The 23779-nt window shown below is 42.1% G+C and overlaps 1 protein-coding gene across 1 annotated transcript in view; it reads right to left on the bottom strand.

The window, feature by feature from the left end:
* The window catches only part of CLSPN (claspin), a 31193-nt gene extending 8364 nt beyond the window's left edge, over positions 1-22829 (bottom strand). The window contains exons 1-16 of the mRNA XM_080802521.1: positions 22701-22829; positions 19949-20057; positions 18982-19430; positions 18213-18383; positions 17004-17081; positions 16608-16680; positions 15599-15707; positions 14852-15426; positions 9730-9921; positions 6164-6417; positions 4985-5163; positions 4586-4650; positions 3805-4004; positions 3323-3477; positions 1931-2157; positions 1273-1384 (exon numbers count right to left, since the gene is read on the bottom strand). Of these exons, the coding sequence (XP_080658647.1) occupies positions 1273-1384; positions 1931-2157; positions 3323-3477; positions 3805-4004; positions 4586-4650; positions 4985-5163; positions 6164-6417; positions 9730-9921; positions 14852-15426; positions 15599-15707; positions 16608-16680; positions 17004-17081; positions 18213-18383; positions 18982-19430; positions 19949-20057; positions 22701-22724 (2972 nt within the window). The 5' untranslated portion in view covers positions 22725-22829. The remainder of the gene's footprint in view (positions 1-1272; positions 1385-1930; positions 2158-3322; positions 3478-3804; positions 4005-4585; positions 4651-4984; positions 5164-6163; positions 6418-9729; positions 9922-14851; positions 15427-15598; positions 15708-16607; positions 16681-17003; positions 17082-18212; positions 18384-18981; positions 19431-19948; positions 20058-22700) is intronic.
* Positions 22830-23779: the final 950 nt, after the last annotated feature.

The raw sequence follows: 23779 nt of genomic DNA, 5'->3' as shown, positions 1-23779 counted from the left end.
TCCTAATGGGTGTGAGGTGGTATCTTATTGTGGTTTTGATTTGTATTTCCCTAATTATTAGTGATGAACACTTTCATGTGCTTATTCTTGCCCTCCCCCGCTTTTAAAGAGAAATGTTGTGTTTAATGGTAAAGCTTGGCACACGTTTAGTACCAGCCATTGCCTTAAATTGAAGCAGCAGGGACAGATAAGTGACCCCCACGAAGGCTCACGTGGCAAAGAGAATGAGGAAGGAGACCATCACACAGAAGAGCCCTGTGTCCTCAGACAGGGCAAAGCCCAGAATGGTACAGAAAAGCTGCCCCTTGAGAGAAGGGTTTCTAGCACAGCCAATGATCAAAGCCGCCACTGTTCCAGAGCCAGCCCCCGAACCAGCCACACTAACCATGGCAGCCTCGGCACCAATAAACGTGGCTGCTGTGGCAATGTCCCAGGAGACAACGCTGGTCTGGAACTTGGTCAGGGCCCCCGTAGTGGGGAGCTGCTCTAGGAGGCTGTTTAGATGGGATCCTGGCCTACTCAAGGAGGCAGACAAAGGCCTGACTGGAACCCTGGCCCAACAGCAGATCAGAGCCAAAGAAATGAGCAATGCCTGGTCCTCTGTGCTCTCTGCCTCCCAGCTTTAGCTCTAAGTTTCTATTCTTGCCCTTTTTAGTTTTTTCCAAGATTTTATTTATTGGGGTGCCTATGTGGCTCAGTGGGTTAAGCATCTGCTTTCAGCTCAGGTCATGATCCCAGGGTCCTGGGATTGAGCCCCACATCGGACTCCCCACTCAGCAGGGAATCTGCTTCTATTCTTCCCCCTACTTATGCCTTGTCTCTCGATTTTTCTCTCTTTCAAATAAATAAATAAATAAATAAAATATTTTTTTTTTAAAAAAAGACTTTATTTAATTTGAGAGAGAGAGAAAGCACCAGTGGGAGGAGTGGTAGAGGGAGAGGGAGAGGGACAAGCAGACTCCCTGCTGAGGACGGAGCCCAACTTGGGGCCTGACACCAGGCTCAGTCCCAGGACCCTGAGATCATAACCTGAGCCCAAGGCGGAGGCTTAACCAACTGAGTCAAACAGTCACTCCGTATTCTTGCTTTCTTTAACCCTGTTCTCCACCAACTAAAGGAAAGTATTGTAATTTCTTTACTTTGCAAATAAGACTCAAATGTACTATAAGACTCTCAGGATAGGAAGCGCCTAAGATGGTTCCTTATTGCTGACCTCAGGATTTTATCAGAAGTCTGGGCCTTCCTACGTTCCCTCCAGTCACTGAGACTCACCTGTCTGTAGGGAAAGAACCTGAGCAAAGAGCAAGTGCTTCTTCCATGGGATCCCCCAAGCTGCTCTCCTTCTCCTGCTTATTTAACTCTGATGGAGCCAGAGTAGAGGCGTCTATACCACAACAAAGAAAAAGATTTGTCATCAAGAAATAACAGCTCTGTCCTCTTTCCCCAGCTCAATACAGTTCTAAGGTAAGCTTGCCAAAAAGAGCTCACCATCCATTCATTCAACAAATCTTTATTTGGTGCTTACTATGTGCCAGGCACCAGGGATATGGTAGTGAACAAAACAAAAATCCCAGCTCTCAGAGAGCTGACATTCTAGCATCGGGGAGGAAGGAACACGCAGGTGGAAATAAGTAGGCACTGATATGAAATTAACTATACACCAACTCTCTTCTAAGCTTTGCATGCATATTAACCATAAATGAGAAATCACATGGGTTAAGTTAAGAAATCACTGAAGCTTAAGTTGACATTTTATCACGTTAAGAAAGTAAGGGCTCCAAATGTCAGGAAGCTAAGAATTCAAACCACCCACAAGAATCTGTCACAGCCCTGCCTTCTGTGAATTTCTCACCCAAGGGTAACAGGCTTCTCTTCAAGGACACTGACTTAAGATATTTACTATGGGGAGCCTGATCTCTTGGCTATTTACCCTGAGAAGTAAATTTTCCTGAACAAAGATTCAGAAGTTCTTCTAGGTTCTCTTTCTTGTCATTCTTCCTGGGCAGAGATTTTTCAGTCTGAGATGGGAACTTTCCAGTACACAGATCCAACAGCTCATCCATGTCCGCATCCATGGCATTCTCATCCATACTGGCCAATGGCAACCCAGGCTTCAAAGCTTGGTACTGATTCCTGTGGTTTCTAACGTTTAAGAATCTACAAGCACAATAAAGAATATAAGACATTCTCTAGGGGAAAAAACAAAGTAGTGAGTAAAAAATTTTAAAGAGGATTTTTTTAAAGAAGGTTGGGGAGGGGTTGAGGGAGAAGGAAAAAGAGAATCTTAGGCAGGCTTCATGTCCAGTGCAGAGCCCAAGGCAGGGTTTGAGCTCATGACCCTGAGATCATGACCTGAGCCGAAATCAAGAGTCAGATGTTTAACTGAATGAGCCACCCAGGCATACTGTGGGTAAAAAAATTTGATGTTTCTTTTTTTTTTTCTTTTTAAGATTTTATTTATTTATTTGTCAGAGAAAGAGAGAGAGCACAAGCAGGGGGAGCTGCAGAGAGAGGGAGAAGTACCCCCTCTGCTGAGTAAGGAGCCCAATGTGGAAATCAATCCCAGGACCCTGGGATCATGACCTGAGCCGAAGGCAGATGCTTAACCAACTGAGTCACCTAGGTGTCCCCAAAATTTGATGTTTCTAAAACTAATCTTAAAAGCTGAATTCCAGGGGCACCTGGGTGGCTCAGGTCATGATCTCAGGGTCCTAGGATCAAGCCCTGTTGTCAGTGTCCCTGCTCAGCAGGAAGCTTGCTTCTCCCTCTCCCTCTGCCCCTCCCCCTGCTTGTGCTCTCTCTCAAATAAATAAATAAAATCTTAAAAAAAAAAAAAAAGCTGGATCCCAAATGAGAAGACAAAGGATCAAACTGTAGCCCTGTGATAATCTAAAGAGGGAGGGAGTTTAGTAAGAGAATAAATGCTATTAGAAAGGTAAAGGGGTAAAGGATAATTTTAGGTTTCAGACAGTGCCAGAGTAGAACTTGGTGTTATGTCCACGTAATGTGCCACAGCTCTGTCCACCCTCAATCCCACACTTCAATCCTAACACAGCAGGACAGATAATCTGATGCCTTTACAAGAGCTGTGCATTTCAAGGAAAGCAGAGCTCGAAGGATCAGAATGCCAGCAAGGACTATTTACGTTTTATTTTCTGGAGAGCTTTTGTTCAAACTTGCAGAATGTAATACTAATGGTCTGTATACCTTCTCTTTCTCAGAAGAGAAAGCACAGATGGAGCAACAGAAGCTCACTTTATTTTTAAACAAAATTAAGCACTACCCAGCACCATTCCACCCACAGAAACATAAAACTACCTACCCATCTGCATCCAACAGTTGGCTCTGAGTGTCATCTTCTAAACAGAACTGGAAGTCTCCGGCTCCTAGGAAAAGTGTCTTAGGCTCTGGGGAGGCGTTATACAGATCCTGGGAATCCTCTATGGGAAGTGAAGGCTCAGACAGCTTTCCTGAACTCTGGCACCAAAACAAAACCAAACAAAAACAAAACATTTTATAATTGTCATTCACTGTCATGACAACAACAGAAGTTGCTATTTGCAGGATTTTATCTACTCTCAGGCAATTGCAGCTGAGGAGGACAATGCATAGCCAAGAGAAGAATAAAGAAAAAACGTCTTCAAGAAAGTAAGAACGCTGGATGAGGCTTGTTTTTAATACACAAAGGGGGTGGTTTCTTTAAACTGAACATACATAATGTGGTGGGAGTTGCTTGGCTTGGACACAATTTAGCAGTGTGGGAAGTAAAAGGGGGAGGAGATTAGAAAACCATTACCATCTTACCTTAGAAGCTGAGCTGACCAAACTGGCTCGAAATAGCCCAGGGGAAGGAGATCTGAATCCTCCTGGTGTAGCGAAAAAACTGGTCCCACGGCCTGTCTGTCTGTTGCAAGGCTGATAGGATGGAATCGTGGAGCCAATCAGCTCAAAACTACTATTGTGGCTGCTCTCCTTTGTTAGCAATGAGCATGAATCATCTTCATCTAAAGAAAGAGAAATAACTCTTAAGTGCATGGGTCCAGAAATAAGGTGGATCTGTTTAGGAAAACGAATTGAGAATGAAACTGTCAGGTAACATTCATAGGCAAACCTCTCAAGTTATAAGTTCTAAAACATGAAGGTGAAGGTGAATTATGATACTAAAATAGCATTATACAGTTGGGGTTTGTCACTGAGCTAAGTGACATCTGAAAGTTCCCATCTTTCTCTCACCCTGCCTAACACCTATCATCACTCTCCCTGTTATCCAATCATGTATTCATCTTCTTTTCATCTACATAGGACAGAAATGTGTCATGGTTCACTTAATCAACACACACTACTAAGGACTTATTATATGTCCACAGTCATCTGTAAGGAACAGAACCAAGAAAAATCTTCTAATTCACAAAGTCCTTTTAGAAAAATTTTCTAACTCATAATTCCTTTCATTGCCACAGGGAAGACTGAGAAAAGTCTACTAGAGTTTAAAAAAAAAAATGGAATCTTATGGAATTGTAGTCCTTAAGTACCAAAGCTAGAGGAGCTAAGAAAAGTCAAGTTCTGTGTAAGAGTCATTACTTACCCAGTTTGCTAGACCTTTTGCCTGAGATTTCATCTGTTTCTGATTTTTCTTCACTAGGAAAATAACTATAAAATAAGAAAGTAAATTGTTTCTGTTTTTTTTTTTTTTAAGATCTATTTGTTTTAGAAAGAGAGCGCAAAAAAAAAAAAAAGAGCTTGAGTGCACACGAATAAGGGGAGAGGCAGAGGGAGAGGAAGAGAGACAGAATCCCAAGCAGACTCCCTACTGAGCCTGGAGTCAGATGCAAGTCTCCATCCCATAACCCATGAGTTCATGCCTCAGCAGAAATCAAGAGTCGGATGCTTAACTGACTGAGCCACCCAGGCGCCCCATGTTTTTGCTTCTTATGAGAGGACAAACCCAAGGGAATCTTATCTTTTACTAGAGAGAATTACTTACCCCATCTTGGAAGAGTTGTCCTTAAATAGAAGTAAGGTAGAATCGGATGACAGAGGCTTGGGGACAGACAGAAGTCCAACTGATTTCCCAATGTCACTACTGCCATCACTGTTGTCTTTATCTATTTCCTTCTCGTCTTTGGTTTCTATTTCTTCACTACCGAGAAGGAATTCTGCAATCTTCACCAATCACGCCACCCAAAAATAAAAAGAGTCAAAAAATTCAAAAGCAAATATGCTGTTAGCCAAATATATGGCTGCTTGGTTACAGGTCACATCTTAGATCTGAAAAGGTAAATCTGAAGGAAGCTTGGTTTAACCATTAGCAGGAACATAACTTTCCGACACCTCTAGAGCTCTTTTATACTTATTTTACCTTTTACCTTCCCCAAATTGCTAAAAGATTGTGAAAGACTGGGTTATCATTTTATTGAGGCAATATGAGGTTAAATAATTAGTCTGAGATTGAAGGACAACTAGTGGCCTCAGACCAAAAACAGACTGTGACATGCTGCCCAGTTCGGCCTTTGCTTTCTTTCTTTCTTTTTTCTTTTTTCTTTACCCGGATAAATATGAGCCAACTCTCACAATGACTGCAGAGTTCCAGCAAGGAAGCTTTTCTTTTTTCGTATGTATGTATGTATGTATGTATGTATGTATGTATGTATTTCCTTTGGTGGCTTTTTTCTCTTTCTCAATACCCAAAATCCTATCATCATCTATCTTACCTAGCCAGAAACAAGGGCAAGAGGCCCTTCTAAAAATACCCTCCCCACGAAGAAAGAAAGAAACTCAGGAAGATCTCAGCCTGTCTGAGAACTTATTCCAGACCTCCACCTGACCAAAGTGAAGACTGCTGTTCATCCTAAATAGAGAAAACTATGTAAACAACAAGATAAAAGCAACTATGAATACAAAGCTGTTTCCATTTTAGCCTTATGTTTCAACAAGCAGACTAACAGGTAGAAGCCAAGGCTAGGGCCCCGTGAACGGCAGGTAGTCAAAGGTGCTGAGAGAACTGAATGCACTAGGATTTTAGTACCTCTGAGCTAGTTACATCACCTCTGCCCCTAAAATCTCTTATACAATTGAACATGCTTACTCTGCTCTTATTCAAATCTGATTTTCTCTTTCTCTTATCCATCCTGACCAAGAAACAAAATTAAATAATTTTCAGAACCTCCTGATTGCCTTCTTCCTCCACTTCTTCCTCTACTTCTTGCTCTACATCTTCCTCTCCTTGCTCTAAATCTTCCTCTTCCTCCTCTTCTCCATCTTCCTCTGACTCGTCCGTCATTTCTTCCTCCTCTTCCTCTTCTTCAAATCCATCTTCATTATCTAACTTAAATAAGGCTTGGCGTTTTTGGCGCTCCTCAAGCCTACGGAGTTTCATCGCTTCCTGTAGTTTGGCTTTCAGCACCTGAAGCTTTTCACCTGAACAGAAATATGGGGAAACGCTTCAGAAAGAATGACCGACTACCCACCGTAATCATGGAGGCGTGTGTTTCAGGTAACTCCAGAAGTGTTCTAGTCACATCCCCAAAGGAAAATCAGAGACTTTAGTACTCTAGGCTTTTGTTACCTTAACAAATAAGGAGTATAAAGAACTAAAATGTAAAAGAGAACTTTCACAGTGATGTTCTACACCCTGGAATAATATACCACACAGAGATTATAAAGTTATTAAAGAGCAAAAACACGGTGGAAGAAGCAGGACTCTGGCTCTGGCTCAGAAGCCATGAAGGACAACACTGATAATATTAAGGAAAAAAAGAAACAACTTAAGAGTAAAATGGTCAAAGGGTATATTCAAAGAAAAAATGAACATATGTGGTTAATAAACAAAAGTAATGCTTAACCTCATTTCTTTTTTTTAAGATTTTATTTTTAAGTATCTCTACACCCAACGTGGGACTTGAACTCACAACTCCAAGACCAAGAGTCGTATGCTCCACCACCTGAGGCAGTGAGGCACCCCTCACCTCATTTCTAATTAAAGAGATACAAATCAAAACAATTTGTCAAAATAATTTGACATATTTGGCAAAAATTAGAAAGTTTGATAATATCTCTTATTAACAAGAGGATACAGGAACTCTTACACACTGTGATTCCACGTGTAAATTGGTACAACTATTTTTTTTAAAGACTTTATTTATTTATTTGACACACAGAGAGAGATCACAAGTAGGCAAAGAGGCAGGCAGAGAGAGAGGTGGAAGCAGGCTCCCCGCTGAGCAGAGAGCCTGACGCGGGACTCGATCCCAGGACCCTGAGATCATGACCCGAGCGGAAGGCAGAGGCCTAACCCACTGAGCCACCCAGGTGCCCTAAAGATTTTATTTGTTTATTTGTGCCAGAGAGAGAGAGAGAGAGAGAGCACTACCAGTGGGAGTAGCAGAGGGGAGGTAGAAACAGACTCCTGGCTAAGCAGAGAGTGAGACATGGGACTCGATCCTAGGACCCTGAGATCATGACCTGAGGCAAAGGCAGACGCTTAACTGACTAAGCCACCCAGGCGCTCTTGGTACAACTATTTTGAAGGACAATGGGATGATACATATCAAAATTTGACTCAATAATTCCACGGAGTAAGGAATTCTGTATCCGGATACACCAATATACACCTGATACTGGGGTGCAACACTGTATAAAATGCCAAGAACTAGAATAAACAAGATATTCATTAATAGGAGTATGGTTAAACAAATCATGTTATAGTTGCACAACGGAATATTATGCAGCTGTTAAAAAAAAACAACTTTAAAAGTGGGTCCCTGGGTGGCTCAGTGGGTTAAAGCCTCTGCCTTCAGCTCAGGTCATAAACCCTGGGTCCTGGGATAGAGCCCTGCATCGGGCTCCCTGTTCATGGGAAGCCTGCTTCTCCCTCTCCCACTCTTGTTTTAACATTGTTAAAACAAAAAAGCAGATAAGAAATCAGAATGCAGGGGCACCGGGGTGGCTCAGTCGTTAAGGGTCTGCCTTCGGCTCTGGTCATGATCCCAGTGTGCTGGGATCAAGCCCTGCATCGGGCTCTCTGCTCAGCTGGAAGCCTGCTTCCCCACCTCTCTGCTTGCCTCCCTGCCTACTTGTGATCTCTGTCTGTCAAATAAATAAATAAATAAATCTTTAAAAAAAAAAACTTCAAAAGCAATAAAATGTGTATCTGAGCTCTGAAGTTACGAGGTCTGGATTAGGCTGCTGGTTCTACTACTCACAGGCTGTGTAAACTTGAGCAAGTGGTTTAAGTGCTTTGCATATCAGTTTCTTCATATATAAAATAAAGATAGTGATGTTATTTACAGTAAAGAACCTAGAGCAGTGCCTGGCTGAGAGTAAGTATCCAAAGTCTGTCTGTCTCTTTCTCTCGCACACACACACAATGGTATATATATACATTATGAATTTTCTTCCTAGAACACACAAAAAACTGTGAACAGCTACCTTTAGGAAGAATAACTTTACATTTCATACATTTTCCTCAGTGTCTTAATTTTTTTCTATGTGTCATATTAATTGTATTTTCAAAGTAGAAGTGGGGACTATAGATATTGTTAAAACAAAAAAGCAGGTAAGACATCAGAACACAGGGGCGCCGGGGTGGTTCAGTCAGTCATTAAGGGTCTGCCTTCAGCTCTGGTCATGATCCCAGTGTCCTGGGATCAAGCCCTGCATCGGGCTCCCTGTTCACGGGAAGCCTGCTTCTCCCTCTCCCACTCCCCCAGCTTGTGTTCCTGCTCTCCCTGTCTCTCTCGCTATGTCAAATAAATTTTAAAAATCTTAAAAAAAAAAAGAAATCCGAATGCATGGTCTGATCATCCTATTGTTTGTTTCTAAAGTATTCTTTTTTTTTTTTTTTAAGGATTTTATTTATTTATTTGACAGAGATCACAAGTAGGCAGAGAGGCAGGCAGAGAGCGAGAGGAGGAAGCAGGCTCCCCACTGAGCAGAGAGCCCGATGCAGGGCTCGATCCCAGGAGCCTGGGATCATGACCTGAGCTGAAGGCAGAGGCTTTAACCCACTGAGCCACCCAGGCGCCCCTATTGTTTGTTTCTAAAAACATACACATACATACATGGAAAGAGAGATTAAAAGGATACACAATAGGGATGCTTGGGTGGCTCAGGCGGTTAAGGGATGGACTCTTGATTTCAGCTTAGTTCATGTACTCAGGGTTGTGAGATCAAGCCCTGGGCTCAGGAGGATGTCTGCTTGAGATTCTCTCTCCCAATCTCTCTCTCTCTCTCTGTCCCTCCCCCAACTCATGCCCATGCTCTCTCTACAATAAACAACTTTAAAAAAAAAAAAAAGGATACACAATATAAGTATCTCTGACAGAGGATCGTAGAAGCTTTGTCTTTATTCTTTGTGTTTTCTACATGAATATTCATAGTTTTTTTAATTAATATATTAGTTTTTAAAGTTTTTTACTTAAGTAATCTCTATACATCATGGGGGACTCAAACTCACAACCCCAAGATCAAGAGTTGCATGTTCTTCTGACTGAGCCAGCCAGGCATTTCTATTTATTGTTTTTTATAAGACAAAGACAATTGGAAATAAAGTCATCCTACCCACCCCACACATCTAAGCAATGCTACATGTGAATCAGGTACTGCTATCCAATCTCCAAAGTGTCCAAGGAAAGAGATTCTAGAACTTTTCACAACAGGGTCTTCAGTTGCCATAAATACCTGCCCGAGTACAAAGCGTAAGGAATCAAACAAAAACATGAACTTAAATACCTGGCTTTGTGTGGCTTGCTCCATCCAGCTTCTCAGTGGCCAAAGTCACAGGTACCACATCTGCCTTCAGCTCTTCCTTTCCATCAGTATCCATGCCTTTCACTATGATGTTCACATTCACCTTCTGACCAGCCCTGGGCTTGACCACTGGGTTAGCATGCTTCCAGAAACGCTGTTTCAAGGCTTCCAGTTCTAGATCCAAACACCAACAAGTATGTCAGTTTGCCATGCTTAAACTCTTTCCTTTAAGATTCCAGTTATGGGGGCGCCTGGGTGGCTCAGTTGGTTAAGCGGCTGCCTTCGGCTCAGGTCATGATCCCAGCGATCCTGGGATCGAGTCCCACATCGGGCTCCTTGCTCAGCAGGGAGCCTGCTTCTCCCTCTGCCTCTGCCTGCCACTCTGCCTGCCACTCTGTCTGCCTGTGCTCGCTCTATCGCTCCTCGCTCTCTCTCTCTCTGACAAATAAATAAATAAAATCTTTAAAAAAAAAAAAAAAAAAAAAAAAAAAAAAAAGATTCCAGTTATGTTTAAGCTCAAAAAGTTGCCCGGGGGGGTGGGGGGGAATACCCAAAGACACCAAAAACTCCTTTACTACTAAACACCTGTGTCAAATTCATACCCATATAACTTAACCCAAACTAATAAAATGTTGCAATTGTTCTTCCCCAGTATACTTCAAAAATCATTTTACGGTAGAAATTTATAACTGAAGTTTCTAAATGTAAACAATTCTTTCTTTTCCTCATTTTTAAAATTTAAATTCAGTTAATTAACATATATTAGTAGTTTCAGATAAATGTACGCAATTCTTAAAAAAAAAAGTATTGAACTGGTAGAAACTGCACCATAATTATCAGTCATTCAGTGGCTTAATTTTTCATAGATTCCAGCCTCTTTTTAAAAATTTACCTATTCTGAACATTTCACTATTAATTAGCAATCTTATTAAATACGGACAACATCAATTTAAAAAAGTGGAGAAATGATAATCCATCCAGTTAGTGATATAACTCAGCAGCAGGACTGGAAAAGTCTGTTGGTAAAACTGTTGTACTAGTAAGATCAATATCATCAGGAAGGAAATTCTATTTACACGTGGCCTCTATACCACATATCCGACTAGTATACAAAGGGGAATATATATGCTGGGAGCAGTTAGTTCAGTGGTTCAATGACAATAGGGTCTCTCCTTACTTCCCCATTGCTAAAATAGCTCAGAATTTCTTTTTCCTTTCTCCCTCAGCTAGCTGCGACCTGGCATCATCACCTTCTGCCTCTGTTTAAGATCTCACACCATAGTGGGCTGTTTTAAGAGAGCTGACAGTTATAAAAAGATTCCTTTGGGGTTAAGGTATGTTAGATATTTACACGTGCCTTCTCTTCCATCTAAAATGTCCAGAACACTCCAAGTTTGATTCTTTTTCTAAAATGCACTCAAGGGTACCTGGGTGGCTCAGTCGTTAAGCCTCTGCCTTCAGCTCAGGGTCCTGGCATCGAGCCCCACATTAAGCTCCCTGCTCAGTGGGAAGCCTGCTTCTCCCTCTCCCACTCCCCCTGCTTGTGTCCCCCTGCTGTGTCCCTCTCTCACTGTGTCTCTGTCAAATAAATAAATAGAATCTTTTAAAAAATTAAAAAATAAATGATAAACAAAAGTCTAGGAAGAGAAGATGTAAGTTTGCACCTACTTTTCTAGCAGTTCAGTAAGGCTGGAAGCAATGGGGAAATGCAAGTGGAAAGGTAACAGAAGTAAGCAGGTTGTTATTGGCACCAACAGAACAGAACAAATGGATGTGGAGGAAGATATGTTTGGGACCCAAAATAATAGTGAGGCAGAGGAGTTGCCTTCATTCTTCTAGAGAAAGTCAGTCTCTTAAAGCTCTTCAACTCCAACGTACCTGGCACCTACTTTCCTTGCCTTTTACTACATGACTCAACCATCTCCCCCCTCACCCTACAAACCCTGCTCAGGCTCCTCTCCCTCAATCAGTCTCTGTCCAGCTCCATTCATGTCCTCCGTGAAAAGTCTCTGCTCCAGCTCAGGTCTCTAGGAGCAGCAGCTTGAATCTAAAACTGTTCTCATTCTCATTTTTTAGTCCAGAAAGTAGAGGAATTAAGGGCAGAGATTATTCCCTACACTATTACGGGAAGCAGGAGTCCTACATTTCTGGCATCTCTAAGCTGAGATCTACCTGCCTTTTCTCATGGAAATCTTGTTTTATGTGAGGTTAAGTAAACTAAGCTGTTCCTACTGCTTTTACTCTTAACCCTTTCCCCTGTCCACCCAGCTAGCCACCAGACTGAACTTCCCAAAATGGCTATCTGACTGGGTCATTTCCTTTGCTAAAAATCTGTCAGTGGTTCTCTTCTAACAAAAGGAAAAAGGCTCAGCTCCTCCCAGGGCCTAAAAACCCTGCATGACCGCAATGCCTTTGCAATCTTCACTCTGGCTCACCAAAATACCCTGTTCTCTCTCTTGTCGCTGTTGGGTCATTTGCAGGTCTGTTCCCTCCACCAAGAATGCCCTCCCTCACCTCTCTGCTTTGGAACCTCCTACTTGGCTTTCAGGACTTAGCTCTGATACTGGTTCCTTTCAGAAGCCTCCCTGACTCCCAACGAGGTACTCAAGGGAGCTACCCTTCCTCTAGTCTCACAGTATACCCAGCCCTTACCATCTAGTCGTATAACGGTCTGGGTGCCTGCCTGTCCCTCCTACTAGACTTGAACTTCCTTGAGAGCAGGGACTATGTCTTGTATACACAGCAGCCGACACCATGCTAGATAAAAGTTTCTTGCATGGATAAATAAAAGTTGATCCTAAGTTCATACATATGGAACTGGCTGGCATGGAAACCCAACTTTCACGTCAAATACTATTTCTGAAGGAAAACATATTTTGAGTTAAAAATAAATGCCTACGACGTGCCAAGCACTGTGCTAGTTCCCTATATAAGCCAAGTGTAATGTTGGAAAAAATGACCCAACCTCTCCAAGTCTCTGTCTCTTCACTGCAAAATAATACCTGGGGCTGGGAGAATTAAGAACAATAGTAGGGAATCTATCAATGTCTAATATAGTAGGTACTCAAAAAAAAAAAAAAAAGATTTCTTCCTCTTCCTGTCTCAGTCCAGAACTGTTTAGATTCCCTCACAGTGTCTAGTATTGTAACTATTTAAGAAATGTTTCTTCCCCCTCTCTTACTCTGGTGCTGTTCAGATTATTTCTGGTCCCACATCACGAAACTTTCTCTCCATGTTCTGGACAACAACTTATTTCCCTGCTTCTTTGCTAATGGAGCTATGCTGGTTCTGTTACACAATCCTTTTCACTTCACCTCCTGCTCTGGTCAAACGGACTTATCCATCCTACCCATATGCTCTATGCAGAGCTCACTCTGTCCCTTCCAAAAAGGTCCTTCCCTCCACTTCCAAAAAACCCACCCATTTAGTCAACAAAGACTCACAGGGTATAATTTACCACTAGATACCATGGATGACAGAGTACCTGCCAGCCAGAAGCTGTTATGGTTATGATGTAAGTAATTTCACTAATAATAGAAACAGGAGCCACTATTTGAGTGTTTCCTTATGCCATCTATTTCTGTGCCTTATTTCAATACATCTTCACTGTAGCCCTGGGAACTGGATATTCTTTTTTTTTTTTCCCCTAAAAAAGATGGCTCGGAGAGGTCATATAATAGCACACTCAAGGTTAAACAGTGAGTAGCATAGTCCAGATTCAAACCTTGGTCTTGCTACAGAGACTTAGTTCCTGATTATCATGCCATACTGCCTCAGTACAGAGGAGGGAAGATCCAATTCTACCTACTATTCAGGATATGGTAATATTACCTAACATGGTAATATCTGAACTCTGAACTCTGTCTTGAAGGATCATTCATCGTTCACTCATCCAATATAAATGCCTATAATATGTCATCCACTGTGGGAACACTGGTGATAGAGTAAGGAACAAGCTAGAAGATCCCTATTCAAAGTATAAACGGAAAGGCAGTGAACAAGTAATTACATCCACCTACTCTTCAAGCCTTCTTTTAACCACCTTTTGGAAGAAACCAATCCTTCCTCTAAAGTGTCAGAGCACTTTATTCTAAGTGTTTCCTTCAGCAAAGACTACTTTTCCCTTTCCCTCATATAATTTTTCCCAATCATCAGTGACACACGTTCATTCTAGATGTCACTTTCCACCTTCTCTCTTGCATTACTGTTATTTGCATATTTATCTCCCCTACAAGAGTGTAAGTAGGGGATGTACAATGAATTTTAGATTGCTCTTGGTGTGCCCTACAGAACCTTGCATGTCGTGGATAGTTTAATATTTGTTAAATGAGTGGAGAAAGAAAAGAAATTCAGTTTGCAGACAATTTACTGAACGAAATGTTTCCCTTAACAGTGAAAAAATGAATAATGCTGGGGTGCCTGTGTGGCTCAGTCAGTTAAGTGTCTGCTTCTGCTCAGGTCAAGATCCCAGAGTCCTGCAAATGAGCCCCACATTGGGCTCCCCACTCAGCAGGAAGCCTGCTTCTCCCTCTCCTACTCTCCCTGTTTGTATTCCCTCTCTTGCTATGTGTGTGTGTGTCTCTCTGTCAAATAAATAAAAAAGATCTTTTAAAAAAATGAATAATGCTTTTTTGGATGTCATACCATAATACAACAGTGACATACCTCTTTTGTATACTAACCTATCAACAGGCTTCCATTTTTTTTTTTTAAGATTTTATTTATTTATTTGACAGAGAGATAGCAAGAGCAGGACCACAAGCAGGTGGAGTGGGAGAGGGAGAAGCAGGCTTCCCACCAAGCAGGGAGCCCAATGTGAGGCTCATTCCCAGGACTCTGGGATCTTGACCTGAGAGGAAGGCAGACGCTAAATGACTAAGCCACCAGGTGCCCCAAAAGGCTTCCGTTTTAAACAAGGTTGAGAACACTCTGATGCCCTGCCAAATTTATCTAAATAGATTTTTACCCATATCTGGTACATCTATAGACTACAATCACATGTGGTTATGGGTTCCTCCTGTGTTCCCTATCCTCCATAGTAGCAACTACTAGAAATTTGCCAAAATAAATTACTCTAGAGGCTCCCCCCAATTCAAAGGATTACCTCTGTTGGTCTCAGGTTCTTCAAGTATCACAAAGGAATCTTCATCAGCACCCAATCGAGGTTTAATGGAAACATCTACCCCCAGTTGCTTAAGTCTATCCAGAGTGAACCTCCTCACTTTTTCAGGTGGCACAATTATTGATTTAGTTTGCTGCCCAGGCTCCTCCACCTTCTCATCTGCCTCTCCTGTCTTCTTCAGGCTTTCCTCTTCCACCAGAGCATGAGGTTCAGGTGCCACAAGCCCTCTGGCTTGACACTCCTCGTCCTCATTCCTGAGGATGCTGGATTCCTGTTGTGCCACAGAGCTGTCCTCAGGTGAAGGTCTATTGTCACTCTGCTTCTGTTTCTCCTGAATTTCTTGCTCTTCAGTTCCCATCAAATCCTTACTGCAAGACTCATCTGATCCAGTAGTGATCTGGGGTTCCTTTGAAGCTGCAGGGAGGGCATGAATCTCCATTTCATATCCTACACCTGTTGCCTGCTCAGAATCTTTGCTATGGTAGTCATTACTCTTCTCACTTGTATTTGCAGTGTCTGCGGTTTCTTTGGGATGGCTTGACTGATACTTAGATGACCTAGAGAAGGGAAAATGAGCTGAAGTTGAAAATTATCCTATGTGTGAAACTCTCATAATAATATCAATTAAATTGGTTTTAGGAGTGAGTAATCTGAACTTTTTATACCAGATGTTTGTTATAAAACTGAATATTTACAAAAATTATAATCACAAGGAAAGAGAGTTCTTACTTCAGTAGTGCCATGGCATTTCCCTGGCAAGTGGGTCGGGGTTTACGTTTGAAGAAATCATGAATGGTTTTATTCTCAGGCATATGATATGGAAGATTAAGTGCAGACTCTATAAAATGGAACAAAACAAGCAAATACATATACTGTATATTTGGAATGTCATTTCATATTCAGTTAACTAAACAGTACAGCAAAAGTCATCACGAGAAACAGAAAACAATCCCGGATTTAATAAAGACGGGATCTAAGTACAAAAGAACTTCCTGAAGACCAGCAGCTTTTAAACCTAGTTGTGAAATCAAACTGATCCAGGAAATTGTTTGTTTGTTTTTAAATGTTTATTTATTTATTTGACACACAGAGAGAGGGAGAGAGCAAGCACAAGCAGGGGGAGCAGCAGGCAGGGGAGAAGCAGGCTCCCCACTGAGCAGAGAGCCCAAAGTGGGGCTTGATCCCAGGACCCTGGAATCATGACCTGAGCCCAAGGCAGACATTCAACGACTGAGCCACCCAGGCTCCCCTAAAAATAAAGTCTTAAAACAAAAATCTCGGGGGGCGCCTGGGTGGCTAAGTGGGTTAAGCCTCTGCCTTCGGCTCATGATCCCAGGGTCCTGGGATAGAGCCCCACATCTGGCTCTCTGCTCGGTGGGGAGCCTGCTTCCCCCTCTCTCTCTGCCTGCCTCTGCAAACTTGTGATCTCTGTCAAATAAATAAATAAAATCTTTAAAAAAAAAATCTTGGGCACTCAGGTGGCTCAGTTGGTTAAATGTCTACCTTTGGCTCAGCCTCTGATCTCAGGGTCCTGGATTGAGCCCCACATCAAGCTTCCTATTCAGTGGAGAGTGCGCTTCTCCCTCTACCCCACCCCCCAACTCATGGGCGTGTGCACACTTTCTCTCAAATAAATAAATAAAATCTCAAAAAAAAAAAAAAAATCCCTAACAGCCAAGTTGAACTTACAAAGAAATATTGTGATTTGCCTCAAAGTTACTGCACTGGTTTACATTACCTCGAATAAGGCGCTGAGTTTCACTATGCAGTTTTTTTAACGCTTCCTTACTTAATCTGGCTGCCTTCCTTTCCTTAGAGAAAACAAAAAGTGAGACTACATTAATGCTATTACCCAGAAAGATATTCATGCTTCAAGAATTTTCCCTCTCCAAGAAAAGTGGATGGAGAGAGAAAAGTAAGCACTAAGTTCAGTACAATATAAACTCAAGATTGCTTATTTTGCCTATCACAGAATTAATTCAACACAATCCATATTTGTGTCCCTACTATATACAAAGCAGTATCTTGGGTACCAGGAAAATATGACAGACATGATAAAATATTTATCCCTCAGAAATTCACAATCTCCTGGGGAAAGAAATCAACATGACAATTATACAGAGCTCTATCTCACCTTCCTTATGGTGCCTTTTGACAACTCAGTTTCTTCTCCAAATGGATAGACTCCACTCTCCAAAGATAGTTCCTTTTTCTAAAAGAAAATATTACAAGTTGAAAAATATGGAGAAAAATTAAAATGAAGGGGCGCCTGGATGGTTTAGTCGGTTAAGTGACCAACTCGTGATTTCAGCTCCAGTCATGATCTCATGGGTCATGGGATCCAGCTCTACATGGCACTCTGCTGAGCAGGTAGTCTGCTTGGGATTCTCTCTCTCTGCTCCCACCCCCCCGACTACAGTTCGCTCACTCTCACTCTCTCTCTCTAAAGGAAATAGATAAAACTTTAAAAAAAATTATTTGGAAAAAATTAAACTGAAATAAGAGGATATTGGCTACTCAAAAGATTGGTTTTGTATCCCAACATCACATTATGCTACGTTAATAATGAGTCAATAATTATCAAATAAAAGTTTTAAACATATAGCATCCCTATAAAGCCTAGAAAAAAATTTACTGTCTTGAATGGAGCTTGGACTGTTGTTTCTTACATTTCTTTATTATATCTTTCCCTAAGGAGGGACGCTGCCTCCCAGGGAGCTAAAGATAATCTTAGCAAGAACAACTGTGCTTCCAAACACTCAGGACAATAATATTTGACTGTTGCTTCTCTTTGATACCTTTCCAGAAACACTTGAGGTTCATTTCATAGAAGCCACGGGATTATAAAATTTATATCTCTTAAAATTTATATCTCTACAATATAAAATATCTCATTTTCCCCTTAACATTCCTATAAGGGCAGTCAAAATACTAGCTTCCTGGGGTGCCTGGGTGGCTCAATTGGTTACGCATCTGACTTTGACTCAGGTCATGATCTCAGAGTCCTAGGATCAAGTCCCACATTCAGCTCTCTGTTCAGCAGAGAGCCTGCTTCTCCCACTACCCCTTCCTTGCTCATGCTCTCTCTCTCTCTCAGTCGCTGTTTCTCTTTCTCTCTCAAATAAATAAATAAAATCTTAAGAAAAAAAAATACTAGCTTCCACATAAGTTAGCGTGTCTATCACCTGTACTGTCTGATTCCAAAATTAACAGCCAAAAAACCTAAATCAATTGCCACATGTTTTTCTTCAGTTTAAAAAAAAAAAGTTCCAACAGTGAATCAGAAGAGAAAGCAAAGGTTAGAAGCAGTGGGTTAGCTCTTCTGCAATCATCTTTTACTTGCCTTGTATTTTTTTACTTTGTTTTTCACAGCTGCCCTTATTGATTCTAATGACTCTTCATCTTCCAATGCAGAGTCATTTTCCTCTTCCTCCTCCTCCAGCCCAGTTTCAAAAAGGTCTTTATCCACAAGAAGACAGCCACTGTCATTAAATGGCTGTTTCACATCATCTTCCTGGAGGATACATAAAGAAAAAGCAAAATCCAATCACCCGAACTCCAATATTTCACAACATCATAAGGTAATTTGGATCAAGCCATAAAAAGCCCATATTTCATCAGTAGACAAATATATGGCATTCTAGAACATTCTCTCTGGTTCCTACCCAGTTTTCCTTTGAGGTTCATGCTGTGATTTTAGTGTCCTAAACTAACTTAGTAAACAGTATATATATTTTTTGAAGAGTCAATTAAATACTTATTAAGCAACTACTTTATAAAACTTGATGGTTTCTCTAGTTAGCAAATAAGACTTGACTTATGGATGCCTAAAAAACTCTCCTCTGAAAGTTAATTTTCATCAGAACAGAGACAGCAATTAATCCATGTGCTCACAAAGAAAACCAGAAATCTGTTTATTTGGAAGTGTCCATTATCCAAAATGGAAAATGAGACCAACAAGTTTTAAATTATTTTTCTCATTACTCACAATGCAAAACAATCAACTCAAAGTTATATTCTGAGTACAGAAACCTCAAGAACTGAAAGCAACTCTTTCTAAGATGTTAAATTCATCTGTCTTAGAAAAAACAAATGTATTCTTTTAAATATACCTCATTTTTTGTTTCCTTCTTTTTTAGCCGCCTGATTTTTTCCATCTTTTTTTCCTCTTTCTCAAGTCTTCTCCTTGATTTTACTTTTGCTTTTCCTTTAGTTCCTTCTTTATCGTGTTTGAGTTTTTTGGGAGTCTTTCTGTCAACTGGGGAGTCCACAGAGTTTTCAGATTGGAGACTCTGCTCTAAGCAAGGCATCACCTGGGTTTCAAGGTTTTCCTGATACAAAGACTCCTCAATGTCACTTTCAGCACTGTCTGCCAGAGTTTTGTAAACTCTTCTGACTTTTCCACTTTTTCCAGCATATAAATTCTCTTTATTTTCCTCCTCAACACTGTCATAGGGAGTTTTCTCCGGAGAGGCATTTGTGTTCTCTCTCTCAGAATCACTGTCTTGTAGCACCTTCCTGCTTTTCAATTTCTTACTCACGAATATCTCTTCATCTGAATCTGGAGGAAACATAATTCTTTTCAGAGGTCTACTGTCATTTGGCCCACCTCCTAGTCCCACTGCTTCTCAAAAACATCCAATTATCCATGTGCTATGTCACCTTGTGAAATTATGTAACTACCACTAAGAACTGACTGTAGCAAAGTAAATCTAAAAATAGGTTTTGAAAAACATTTTCCCTGGAAAAATGTCTCTTACTAAGAAAAATAATTATATATATTTACAAAGTGTAAAGTTGTTCTAATTCTGGCAGGTGTTAAAAATCCTTTTATTAAAGGATGAATGCATTCAACAAGGCAATGTGGTAGCTTTTAAACATTTTATACATTCAATAACATTACAGAAATGCTTAATGTCAAAAGGGTACAAGCACTACTATTTTGCTTTTATAATAAATAAGATAATAAGGTTAGGCATTACTAATTTAACAAACCAAAAGAATAATGAAATTAATCCAACCCACTTACAATCCAGGCCCCCACACTCTATTCCTAAAAACAAAATCACTATTAGAAACCTCTGTCACTCGAGGGTACAATTGTTTCGCAGCTGCCTTGTCCACTGTCTGAAGAACTATTGGCTTCTTCCTGTGAAATGAGCTTTGAATCACTGATTTCTAGGTGAACCTAGAAAATGAGAACATACTTTGCATTAGCCAGTTGGGGACAAAAATCTCTAAGTACATAATGATACATAAATCATCATAGGATTGTAAGGCTGAAGTAAGGAAAGCACCAATACAATGGTTCAACGAAGGATGACATTAATTACTGGACAAGGGGCACCTGGCTGGCTTGGTTAGTGCAGAGAGAGAGAGAGAGAGGAGGAAGTAGGCTCCCTGCGGAGCAGAGAGACCGATGTGGGGCTCAATCCCAGGACCCTGGGATCATGACCTGAGCCGAAGGCAGAGGCTTTAACTCACTGAGCCACTCAGGTGCCCCTGAGCATATAACTCTTAATCCCGGGTTGTGGGTTCGAGCCCCACGATGGGTATAGAGATTACTTAAAAATAAATCTTAAAAAAAAATCACTGGACAAAAAAACAAAAATTCATTGTTCACCTTTGAAGAATGCTATAGAACCAATGACTTTATTTTGAGTAATGGTGTGTAAATAAAAAGAATCAAGCATTTACACATTTTCTGTCTGAGCTGCTGCTCAGTGTATTCAAACGACATGTTAAATAACACCACAGAGATGCAATCCAGATGTGAAAAACTCTATAGAAAAAACTATGTGCTTCCTTAACAGTAAACGGCAAGAAAAAAAGAAAAGGGAGAGGGACCTATATAGAGTTAAGATACACACACACACACACACACACACACGCATATCAGCAATTGTAATATGCAGACTTTGGATCCTGATTCCAATAAACTGGAAGTATACATATGAGTCAATGAAATACGAACACTAGATATTTAGTATTAAGTAACAATTCTAAACTTTTTAGGTGTGGTAGTAATATTTGTGGTTATCTGTTTTGGAAAGCTCTTATCTTAGAGATGCATTATGAAATATTTGTAAATGAAATGATGTCTGGGATTTGCTTCCAAATAATCCAGTGAGGGTGGAAAGTGGGTGGGACTATAAATGAAATAAGATTGACATGATTGGATAACTGTTGAAGTTAGGTGATAGGTTCCTTATACCAACCTTTCTATGTTTGTGTATGTTTGAAATTTTCCAAATAAAACCATTTTAAAAGTCACAAGTAAGGGGCACCTGGGTGGATCAGTGGGTTAAGCCTCTGCTTTCGGCTCAGGTCATGATCTTGGGGTCCTGGGATCGAGCCCCATATCAGGCTCTCTGCTCAACAGGGAGCCTGCTTCCCCCTCTTTCTCTGCCTACCTCTCTGCCTACTTGTGTTCTCTCTCTGTCAAATAAATAAATAAAATCTTAAAATAAAGAGAGGAAAAAAGAAATGTTTCAAAAAAGTCACAAGTGAAAAATATAAGTAGGACTGCTGTGTTAGGTGACTTGACCAGTTAGTGACCAGGCTGATCCTAGAGGCCAGATCTCCTACATCCTTGGTGTTCTTAGGGTTCTGAATCGACATAATAGGAGGGTAAATATTAACATCTGTAAAGTAGCAGGGCACTACCCACCTTATTGGTTTCTCAAACAATTATTAAATTGATTTAAATGTTTGGTACAATTATTTAAATAATAACCAAAGGTAACAGGTACCAGGAAATCACTGAGGATCATCATGCATGTGCTGATGTTTCTCTCAACAATCCAAAGCAGTAAGATTTTTTGTGGATGCTGAAACTGAGTTTAGGTAACCACATAACTCAGTACACGGTGTTGCTCTGAATCACTTTATTCTAGGCAATCTGTACCAGTATCAGCAACAGTCAGGGCCAGGAACAGGATGAAGACAGAGTCAAGTCTCAAAAACCTCAGTAATCAAGATAGTATCTTAGTGCAGTATTTAAAAAAGACCAAATTTATAAACTATGGTTCATGAGGTCGGCCAACTACTTCTATAAATAAAGTTTTATTGGAAACAAGGCCAGGATTGGGGGAAGGTGAGCTGGAGTAGTGCAACTGCAGGGTTTGCTTTATTTTAAAGAATACTGCATTAAAATACTATCTCAATTACTGAGTTTTGGGGAGCCCTCTGAAATTCTGCTCCCAAGGCTAGCGTCTCACCCTAGTCCCGCCCCAGGAAAGAACACGGGTCTGAAAACAGATGCTTCCATGCCCAATCCCGCCAGCAATCAACCAGCCACCAGCCGGGAAGCCCCAAGACTGCTGCTTCTCTCGGGGTCCCGTACGATGACCTCAAAGCCCCCTTGCAGACTCAATTCCGAGTTCCCAGAGACTCCCGCCGTCCACTTCCGGGGAATCCCGCCCCGCAACCCAGCGGCCCAGGTCAGCCTCAGCCTGCCTCTGTTTTGGGGAGCTGAACAAGGAAGAGCCCCGGCGGCAGGAAACGCGCCAAAGGGGAGGCCGGACGGGCGGGGCCAGCTGAGGAACCGCTGGCGGCCGCCTGAGCGCGCCGAAGGGGCCACAAGCGACGCCGCCGAGCTCACCGAGGGGCGGGAAGCCCAGCGCGGGACTCGACGGCAGGGTCGCTAGCCCACGGGGCTGCGGAGGTATCCCGCCAGGCCCGACAGCGCGCCGCGCTTCCACAGAGCACGCCGGGAGCTGTAGTCCTTCCAGCCTCCGCGACCCGCTCCGTCCGGCTCGACCCCTACCCGACACCGCTCCTCGGTGCCAGGCCTCTGGAGCCGCGGACGGGGGTCTGTGCACGAACTCACCTCAGAAACTACTTCGCCGGTCATGACTCCGGCTTCCCCGGCGCTTTGCTGTAACGGAGAAGGTCTCCAGTTTCTTAGCCGGGGTGCAGCTGCTCCCGCCGTCTCCAGTCAAGCGACACTGTTCGAGCTTTCGCGCCCAGCCGGAGTGGAGGCCCCGCCCCAGCGATTCGCACCAATCCCGAGGAACCTTTCTATATGAGGCCACGCCCTCCACACTGTCCTACCAATCACAAAGCGCTTTCGGCCAGTCCCGCCCGTATAATCTGAGTTGGGTTGGCGGGTCCCGGCTCCTCCAGTCAATTGAACCTAAAGGAGGCTGGGAGTATCGCGTCTGCGGGCCGAAGGGGCCCTCTGGCCTCGTAAGGCAGTACCAGGCGAGTGGTGGCCTTTGACCTTTGGCCCTTGCCGCAGCGCATTTTGAGGAGTAAGCCTTCCAAGCGGGAAGTGAACTGGGAGAAGATCCCAGGGCAACCGAAGGTACCTGTGGGGATTTTCTCCAAGACCTCCCTCCATCCCTAGAGCAGCTAGATCCTACCTGCTCCTTCTTGTACAGTGCATTCACACTACCCAACATCGGCAAAGAAAAGTTTTGTGGGCTGCTCAGATACCAAAGAATATCCTTGGATAGACTTTATAATTTTATTTAAAGTTAATTTGAGGGCGCCTGGGTGGCTCAGTGGGTTAAGCATCTGCCCTGGCCCAGGTCATGATCCCAGGGTCCTCTGGAGCCCTGCATGGGGCTCCCTGCTTGGCAGGGAGTCGACTTCTCCCTCTTTCCCTCCTCCTTGCTTGTGCTCTCTCTCTTTCTCTCAAATAAATAAATCTTCAAAAAAATAATAAAGTTAACTTGAGGATGTGGAAAACCCCTACCTATCCATTCCTAGACTCTTAAGACAAAGCAAGAAAAAAGAATAAAAGTTCTGGAGTCAGACTAATCCCAGACAATTCTAATACCTTGTCATTATGCTGGTCACGATCTTTTTCCCCAAGGGTCCATTCTCTGTCATTCCTTATCCTGCTCTGTCCAGGCAAGGTTGACTTCTCCCCACTGTGTTACCCAAGCTCCCTTGACCTAAGGC

Source organism: Martes martes (genome assembly GCF_963455335.1).
Source record: "Martes martes genome assembly, chromosome: 4".
Lineage (NCBI taxonomy): Eukaryota > Metazoa > Chordata > Mammalia > Carnivora > Mustelidae > Martes > Martes martes.
This window is presented reverse-complemented; position numbering and strand designations above follow the sequence as displayed.